At 58.2% G+C, this 9,316-nt stretch overlaps 1 protein-coding gene across 1 annotated transcript in view; it reads left to right on the top strand.

Moving 5' to 3' along the window:
• Positions 1–241: 241 nt before the first annotated feature.
• The window catches only part of WNK2 (WNK lysine deficient protein kinase 2), a 124,479-nt gene continuing 115,404 nt past the window's right edge, over positions 242–9,316 (top strand). Inside the window, exon 1 of the mRNA XM_021671904.2 lies at positions 242–922. Coding sequence (XP_021527579.2) covers positions 242–922 — 681 coding nt within the window. The remainder of the gene's footprint in view (positions 923–9,316) is intronic.

The raw sequence follows: 9,316 nt of genomic DNA, 5'->3' as shown, positions 1-9,316 counted from the left end.
GCCTGTCCCTCTCCGCAGCCGCCGGGGGCTGAGCAGGGCACGGACCCCTCCTCCCCAACCCGATCCTCTGGTCCCGTCTGCAGTCCCTGTTTCCCAGGGCCCCCAGAGACAGCCCCGCAGGCTCTCTCCGCGGCCGGGGCTGGGAAGGGCGCGGGCCCGGGGCGGCGCTGTCTCATCCCGCGGCCTGGGCAGGTGCGGCAGGGCCGGCGCTCGCGAGCCTGTGTGTCCTTGGCCCACAGAGATGGACGGCGATGGCGGCCGCCGAGACGCCCCCGGCGCGCTGATGGAGCCCGGGCGCGGCGCGGGGCCCGCGGGCATGGCGGAGCCGCGGGCGAAGGCGGCGCGGCCGGGGCCCCAGCGCTTCCTGCGGCGCAGCGTGGTAGAGTCGGACCAGGAGGAGCCGCCTGGCTTGGAGGCGGCCGAGGCGCCGGGCCCGCAGCCCCCGCAGCCCCTGCAGCGCCGGGTGCTTCTGCTCTGCAAGACGCGCCGCCTTATCGCGGAGCGCGCCCGCGGACGTCCCACCGCCCCTGCTCCCGCAGCGCCGGCCGCGCAGCCTGGAGCCCCTGGAGCCCCGGCGGACGCCGGCCCCGAGCCCGTGGTCGCGCAGGAGCCCGGTCCGGACCCCACCGCAGCTGCTGCCGAAACCGCGCCTGCCCCCGACGGCGGCCCTAGGGAGGAGGCGGCGGCGACCGTGAGGAAGGAGGATGAGGGGGCGACCGAGGCGAAGCCTGAGCCCGGGCGCACACGCCGGGACGAGCCCGAAGAGGAGGAGGACGATGAGGACGATCTCAAGGCCGTGGCCACCTCTCTGGACGGCCGCTTCCTCAAGTTCGACATCGAGCTGGGCCGCGGTTCCTTCAAGACCGTCTACAAGGGGCTGGACACGGAGACCTGGGTGGAGGTGGCCTGGTGTGAGCTGCAGGTGAGGGTGCGCCAGCCCGCAGAGGGCTTTCCGCAGGGTCTGTCAGCGATCGCGTCCTTGGGCCCGTCCTTGCTCCTGCGCTGTGCCTTAAGAAGCCCTGGGGGCGGCAGGGCGCTGTGTGTGTCACCCTCTGTGTGGGTGGCCGGCAGGATGTGTGCCAGGTGTGCGAACGGCGTGTGGGGCCCGGCTTTGTCCGCGCGCAGGTTTGTGTCAGCTGGTGGTGAGGGCAGGCCTCTGGTTGCGTTTGGTCTAAGTGTGCGCGCCCTGGGCGTAGGGGAGGCCCTGGAGAGTGGATCTTGGAGGCTGTGTATCTTAGGCTGCCGCTTCTCCAGTCCTAATGACCCACTTTAATGACCCAGGTGGTCTGGACTGTTGTGTCTTTGCAAAACAGCGTGGCGGCTTCAAGGCCCGGTGTGTGCACTCACAGGGTGGTTTGGAGGCTCTGAGCTGCCCATAAATTAGTACTTTCTTGTGTCCCCCAAGCTGTGGGTGCCCCAGCAGGGATACCTGCAGAGACTTCTGACCCAGGGGTCTGTGATCTAGAGGTGGTGTCTGGTAGGGCTCTGCGGCCGGCTGGGCAAGGCCTGGAAGTGTGGTTATTCGCCTCTGCTGCTCTGAGAGCTCCATTTGTTCACAAAATGGACGTGTGAGAGGTCTTAAAACCGAGTCATGCAGAATGCGGGTGGGGGTTTTCTTGCAGAGGCTCTGGGCATGCATTTTTCATAATCCTGCCATCACCGTGGTGTCAGTCCCAGCCCTGGAAGATTGTATAAACAGCCACCCTACCTGTCCTGGGCCAGCCTTGGAAGCAGGGGCCGTGCCTGTCCAGGGGGTGTTTACAGGCCTCCCTCCTTGGAGAGGGGCAGCTGTCAGTTGTGAGCCAGTCTGGGAGAGTGCCAGTTGGAGGTGTAAGTGTACTCCGTTGGCCTGTAAAGTTAGCTGGCTGGCCAGTCCAGGCCTGACACAGGGCTGGGGCTAGCTGGGGCAAGCTGTGCTCTAGGGCTGCCGGCCACACTGCAGGACGCTTACATTTTTGGCTCAGAAATGGGATTCAGTTGCTATATCTTCTGGCCCCTACAGGGTGGCCTGCATGTGTGTGCAAGCCTGGCTAATTCGGTGGGTGTCGACCTATTGTCAGCCTAGCCTTTCTCCCAAGACAAAGAGCTCCAGAGACCTGCCTCTCTACCACCCCTTGGTTCTGCGTCGGAGATGTGGCTTTTCATGACAGGGGTCAGTGGCATTGTGTGAGTTCCTTAGGAGGGACTGAACAGCACCCCTCCCTCATGGTCCTGCAGGTTCCAATGGTACAGGAGAGGCGGTGGGTGGGGCAAGAGGCTGTGATCTGGGAGTCCTGGGGTGTTCTGGGCATTCCTGCTGCATGGGAAGGCAGAGAGGAGAGAGGACCTGAAAGGGGAGATGACTCTTGATTCTGGTGAGCAGTCTTCCTGCTGTTGCCCACCGACCTGGCAGGGCATGCCGAGCACCTTTAGGTGCTGCCTCCAAGAGCTATCTCTGCAGGGTGGCAGATGGGGAAGGGGTGCTGCAGCAGGCTGGATTTGAGTTAGACCTCAGCAGCTGGAGCCTGCTGATCTGGCTGAGGCATTGCAGGCGCATGTGACTCTTGGAGCTTGTCAGCTTCCATTCCCTTTAAGGAAAGGCAAGTGGTTCTGTCTCTGGGTCTGTCCCCTGCAGGCATGGGGTGGAGCCTGGCCTCTGTCCAGGGGTCTCTTGCTCCTTGTCTCTAGATGGGAACAGCAACTTAGAGGTGCTTCTGGACTATATGTTGCAGTTCCTTGCCGGGATGTTACTGGTGCCCCAAACTGGTAGGGAAACTGACCCGCACCTCCCCCAACAAGTACCTCCAACATTTGTCCCTGGTCGATGTGTGTCATTTGGAATTAGCTCCCTCTGCCTGTTCTGATCTGAGAGGGTTTTCCACAAGAGGGAGTCTGACCCGCTTAGAAGAGCCCTCTTTGCTGAGAACCTGCTGTGTGTTGGGGCTGTGCTGGAAGCCTCCGCATCACAAACTGTGAGGACTGAGGGGACGTGGAACCACCCCTAAGGTCACCAGTGAGGAGATGGCAGGACATTGTGGGATCAGGGGAGGGGGGCCCCTGCCTGTGTGTAGAATGGTGCAGGCTGACTTTGTGCAGCGCTATTGGAGGGACTGGCAATGGGGCTGCCCTGTGATGTCCTGGGTGTGGGCCAGGGGCTGGTGCGTGTGTGGAGCGGAAGAGGGTGGGGTGTAGGGCTACAGGGAGATCAGGGCTGTGGGAGGGGTGTTGGACTCTGCGAGGGAGTGTGCTTCTGGGTGGGATGTGGGGTCATACCTCACTGAGTAGAGGGGTCACCCTGCCAGGGACGGGCGACAGGTGGGCGCTCCTTCTCTAGGTGAGTTGGCTTTGTGCCTGGGAGGGGCTCTCTTAGTCCACTGTGTGGAGATGCCATCCTGCACCTTGACCCCCAGCATTCTGGGCATGGGGAGGGTTCCTGGGAGTCACGCTTTACGCAGTGGAGGGAAGGTCTAGGGGAATGTTGCCTGCAGCCAGGAGCCCTTCTTGGTGTTGCTTTTGGCCTCCATCCCTCTGTTCCCCTGTGTCCACAGCACCTGCAGTCTGCCTAGGTGCCTGGGCTCTGCCTCCCTCCCTGCCCTCTGCAGGCTGGAGGGCCTCCCTGGAGAACTGTGAGGCGATGGGCTCACTTGTGTTTTTCAGGGTTCCCTGCCAGATGGGGAAAATGCCTTCATGTGGACCTAGTAAGCCTAGCTTAGAGGACATCAGATTTCCTTTGATAAATTAGTGTTGAAAGAGCTCCATAGAGAGGGTAGTATTTATTTATCTTATGTTGAAGGGCAGTGAGGTTTCACCTTCTGAGTTCTCCAGATGTGCAAAGCTGGAACCTGTGCTGTTTTTTGTGGGGGAAGCCATTTTAAAATACTTCCCTGTCATTCTTCTCTTGAATGAACTTTTATTCTTGGCAGCGAACACATTGCGGTAACGAGGAAGGAAGTGAAACACCAGAATCCCACCACCCTCCTCCTTGCCCACACATCCTGTGTTCCTATGGCCATCTTTCGCCAGCCCTGGTCCCCCTGCAGACCCCTGTCCTGTCAGATAGGGTTGAGGGTATCCTGGGGCTCCCTGTCAGTTCTGGGAACCTCTACCATCTGCCATAGCTGGCCCCACAACTCTGGGAGTGCCGATCTGGGTCACTGGCCTGACTTTCTACAAGACCCTCCTCTGTGGGGTGGTGAGGTCACAGTACAGCAACGGGGGGGTGCCTGGCGTGGTTCCGTGACCACCCCTTGCTCTGCCACCTTCTGTTGGGTCAGCACAACCTTGTCCCCTCCTCCTTTTGGTGTTGAGCTTTTGTGACTTCCTCGGCCTTCGTGGCTACCCCGGTTGCTGGACCAACACCGTTTCATGTGGCTCAGGGGTCCCACTCTCACGTGCTGCCACCTTTGAGCTGGCCACAGGCCCCCACAATGAGAAAACACAGCCAACTCAGACCCAGGGAGGCAGTCTCTTTCCCTTTCCCAGATCTTCCTATTTCTGCTGTGTCTCCATCGGGGACCTGGAGTAAGCTTGGTTTTCATTCCCTTTAACAACACTGACACCTCCCTGTCAGCAACTCCTGACTTACCGGGACACAGGATCTTAGCACCTCAGTGCCACTGCCTCTGAGCTGCTGTTGCAGGGCTGGAACCTGAGTTCCCTGAGTTTCCTGAGATGGTGTTGGAGGCTGCGCCCAGCATGGGGGTCTTTCTACTTCTCAGAGATGTGTATTCCTTTCCTCGGCTCAGAGCACTTGCTGGGAGAGCGGTGTGAATCCTAAAGAGGACTAAGGGTGGGGGCACTGCTGCTAGTCCCAGAGAGTCACAAAGTAGGTCTTGCTGCAGCTTGGTGCTGCCCGGAGGGAGCAGGGCTCACAGACCGATGTGTCCTGCCTCAGCTGGTGTCTCAGTGTCCCAGTATCCTGTCCATCTTCCAGGTCCAGGAGTGGATGATGCCTGTTGAGGCTCACTGCAAATGGCCTGTGCCAAGTGGGTGGTCCCCCCACCATCCTCCCAAGGACAGCCCAGCCACCTGACAGCCTCTCTCCCAGCCGTGGGTAGCCCCGCCAGTGCCAGTGCTGAGCTGGTTTGCCTTCCCCTGTAGGTGGGATCCTCGTCACCTTTCTAGGCAGGCCCTCTCATGTCATGGGCCACACAGCCTCAGGCCAGGGTTTGGGGCACTGGAGAGCCTGAGTGCTTTGCACTGATGGCCTCTCGTGGAGGCCTGGCTGCCATCCCTGCCTGCTTTCAGCCCTGACCCAGCTGTCGTGGGGAGAAGAGGAGACGAGGGGGCAAGCCAGTGCCGAGCACAGAGGAGGTGCCTGGTGCTTGCTCACTCGGGCAGGACAATCAGAAGGCTTGACCTGATTTGGCTGGCGGTCACCCCTTTTTAAAAATCTCCGAAGTGCTTAATTGTATTGGGAGAGTTGTAATTTGAAATCAGTTGGATGCCAACACTGAATTTGTTTTGCTGGGCGAGGTGTTTTCTGCCCCATGCTGACCATGGTTTTGGTTTAGTTGGCAAAAAAGGCTGGCGCTAGCTGCCTGAAAGGCCTGTGCAGACCGGCTTTCCCTCCCTCCCGCCGGGGCAGAAACGTGGGCGCCAAACTCGCTGTGCTGCTTCTGCCCTCCAAGTGGTGGCGGTGAGGTGTGTATCAGCAGCGATGACAGACAGCAGCCTGCATAGGTCACTGTCATGGGGAGCACATTGAGACTCAGGCACCACGGCTTGTTCCCTGCTGGAAACAGGTGCTCCCGTGGCTCAGCGGTGCCTTGGGGGCTCCTGGCTGAGCTGAATCAGGGCCAGGCTGCTGTGGGACTCAGGTGTACCTGTGCTACTGTCTGAGCCCCAGAGGGAGGACCCCAGCACTGGCTCAGGTGCGTGGAGGGCCAGCCCCCACACGCTGCTCATTTGATTTGCCATTGCCAAAGCTGGTGTTTTCTCAGTCCCCGTCAGCGTGTTAGGAGGCCTGCCAGGACAGCTGGACACGCCCTCCCACGGCACTGAAACCTTCTGTGGCAGCAGAAGCATCCTGCCTCTGCATTTGTGTCCACAGGCCCTGTGGAGTGCCCGGAATGTGGCTGGGGCAGCTGGGTGTCAGTTTTCTTATTTTTCCTCATATTAAACTTGGGCGCAAATGGCCACATGTGCCCTGGCTGCGTCCAGGGTCACCCACATCTTCAGGCTTGATCCTGGGCTCTCCTCTGGGTGGCTGCTTTTCCAGAGGATAAAACAGACCCAGGTGACCTAGAGGTGGTCACCAGAACACCAGACAGACCAAGATAGGGACAGCCTATAGACCAGCTCGCAGCAAGGGAGACGGAGGGGCTAGGACACATCAGGGCTGGGAAAGGCCAAGGAGGCTCGAGATGGGACCTGTGCTGGAGGCTTCCGTGGAGGACAGGATTGGGGTGTTTGGGCTGTGAGGACCTAGACTTGGTGGCAGCGCCATGACCGTGTCAGGCTTCGCCGAGGCCAGGACGAGCTCCACGTCAGTGGGAGGGTCCCGTGGGCCCTGAGATGCATCCCCCACCCCTGCCCTGTCATTTCCGGTGATGGCCGGGGGGTTACTCTGAGGTGGGGTAAAGCTTTGTTGATGGACTACTAGCCAGAAGATAGCATCAAGAGAAGGGGAGGGAGCGGATGTTCCGGAAGGTTCTAGAGGCCTGTGCCCGGGTCTCCACAGCACAGGCTTGTATGTACGTTGACTTGGTGAGCATTTGTTGAGTGTGTGTCCTGGTTCTAGGCCTGGGGCTGCTGTAGTGAGCAGGACAGGTCACGGCTCTGGGAGACAGCCTGAGAGACTTGGAAATGTGTCAGGCAGGTTGGGGAGTTCCGAGCGAGGCCGGAGGAGGGGCAGGAGTCGACTGAGGTTTTGACAGGATCTCTCTGGCCACCTTGGGACAGTTGGAGATGAGGGTAGAGGCAGGGGACCAGCAGGGAGGTGACTGCCACCATCTAGGTGAGAGACTACAGGGCTGGTACTAGGTGGGGTGGGGGCGGGGAGGGGAGAAGCTTTGGATTCTGGGTGCATTTGAGGGTGGAGAGCACAGGATTTAGATTGGGTTTGAAGGTAGAGAAGGTAGGAATCGTCCGGGTGTGGTGGCTCATGCCTGTCAATCCCAACACTTTGGGAGGTTGAGATGGGTGGATCACTTGAGGTCAAGAGTTCGAAACCAGCCTGACCAACATGGTGAAACCCTGTCTCTACTAAAAATACAAAAAATTAGCCAGGTGTGGTGGCGGGCACCTGTAATGCCAGCTACTTGGGAGACTGAGGCAGAAGAGTTGCTTGAACCTGAGAGGCGGAGATTGCAGTGAGCTGAGATTGTGCCACTGCACTCCAACAGTCTGGTGACAGAGGGAGACTCCATTTTAAAAAAAATTTAAAAAGGCTGGGTGCGGTGGCTCACGCCTGTAATCCCAGAACTTTGCGGGGCTGAGGTGGGCGGATCACGAGGTCAAGAGATCGAGAACATCCTGGCCAACATGGTGAAACCCCATCTCTACTAAAAAATACAAAAATTAACTGGGCATGGTGGCAGGCACCTGTAGTCCCAGCTACTTGGGAAGCTGAGGCAGGAGAATTGCTTGAACTTGGGAGGCGGAGATTGCAGTGAGCTGAGATTGCGCCACTGCACTCCAGCCTGGCGCCTGGTGACACAGTGAGACTCTGTCTCAAAAAATAAATAAATAAATAAATAAATAAATAAATAAATAATAAAATAAAAAAAGGAGAGAGAAAGAGAGAAGGTAGGAATCATGGTGGCAGCATTGACCAAATTTTGGGCCTGGTAGGATGTGGCTGCTGGCTGCTGTCCTCTAAGGGAGACGGGGACATGTGGATTTGGGGGAAGAGCAGGCCTGGACATGCTTAACCTGAGTGCTAGGTGGCCAAGGGTGGTCCTCGTGGGGAATAAGGTCTCCCAGGCTGATCCTGAGTTGGGAGCCCAGGTGGGCAGCCCAGGTGCACAGGGATGGGCCAGGACTGGGTCTCTGGGGGGCCAGGAGGGAGAAGCCCCCCACCCACAGCCCTGCACAGAGGGGCTGCTCGGGACAGGAGGGTGCCCCAGGATGCCAGGACTGTTTCAAGACATGATGCATACAATAGGCAGCACATTCCGAGTTGTAGGTGCTAAGACAAAATTGGGAGCTGTGCTGCACCTTAAGGACAACTGTGCCTTCCCTCAGGAGTTACCCTTCTTCCCATCCCCTGGGCCCTGCTGGCCCACGGTCTGGGTGGGGCTGGCCGGTGGTCATGGGCTGGCTGGGCTTGCCCCTCACCTTCCAGGACAGCTTGGACCTGCAGCCCTTCTATGCCCATAGGCATTTTGTAGGTGTCTCTCAGGGCCTGTGGCTTGGCCTGGCCTCAGGCTGCAGTTGGAAGACACTCAAGGTGATGGCACAGAGCTTTAGGTCACCTCATTGATAGAGAAGAACTTGACCTGGCCCAGCAGAGGTTTGGGCCGTGTGTCTGGGTCTCCCTTGCAGTCCGCCCTGGCTGTGCAGCCATGATGGGGCATCAGCATCTGCCTGCCATGGTGGGAAGGGGGATTTGGGAGCCTCACAGCCAGGAAGGACATTGCTCCTGGTGCATACAAAATATCCAGGAGTAAGAGGGCTCTGCCATGTTCCCAGTGTGTGGCCATGGGAAGGCACCTGTTTTTGTGAGCCTCTGTATACCCATTTGTGCAGTGTGGATGGTGCTAGCTACTCTTCACTGCTGGAGGGACTATTGAGAGAAGTGTGTTTCACCTGAGCACACAGGGGTCTCAGGTCAATCTCGTTTCACCCCTCTTGCTTCCCCTGCAAAATAGACAGTTGTTTCCAGCAGAGATGTGGAGAGCAAGCCGACCCAGCAGGTGGAGGCTGGTTCCTGAGGCTGCCTGTCTCCCTGCCCGGGAGCTGTGGGCACCCATTCCGCTGTTGCCTTAGCGCTCGAGCTGCAGATAAGAAAAAGGGTGTGAACAGCAGCAGCTGGGTTTTTTGAAAAGCAAGCCAGGATCTGCCTCTGACCATAGACAAACAATTCAGGGAACTGTTGTGTTTTGGGGAATCCCAGCTGGGTGGAGAGGCCTGAGTGGGGACTCTGGAGGCTGGCAGCCTGAACACTGTCTTCAAGTTTTCCTGCTTCTGAGAGTTTTCACATCTAATTCTCTTCCCTGCAGCATTGAATTCTAAGGATTTCCCAGAATACTTGATTATGACTTCTAATTTAAGTTAGCTCTCATTAAATTATATTAGCATTTTTTTGAAAAGAAGGAAAGAAAAGTGATTAAGGCAGTGCGGTATTGGTAAAAGAACAGAAGAGTTGATCAATGGAATAGAATAGCAAGCCCAG

This window comes from Aotus nancymaae, unplaced genomic scaffold (genome assembly GCF_030222135.1).
Source record: "Aotus nancymaae isolate 86718 unplaced genomic scaffold, 86718_ANA_hifiasm-v0.15.2.pri h1tg000041l, whole genome shotgun sequence".
In the NCBI taxonomy this organism is placed as follows: domain Eukaryota; kingdom Metazoa; phylum Chordata; class Mammalia; order Primates; family Aotidae; genus Aotus; species Aotus nancymaae.
This window is presented reverse-complemented; position numbering and strand designations above follow the sequence as displayed.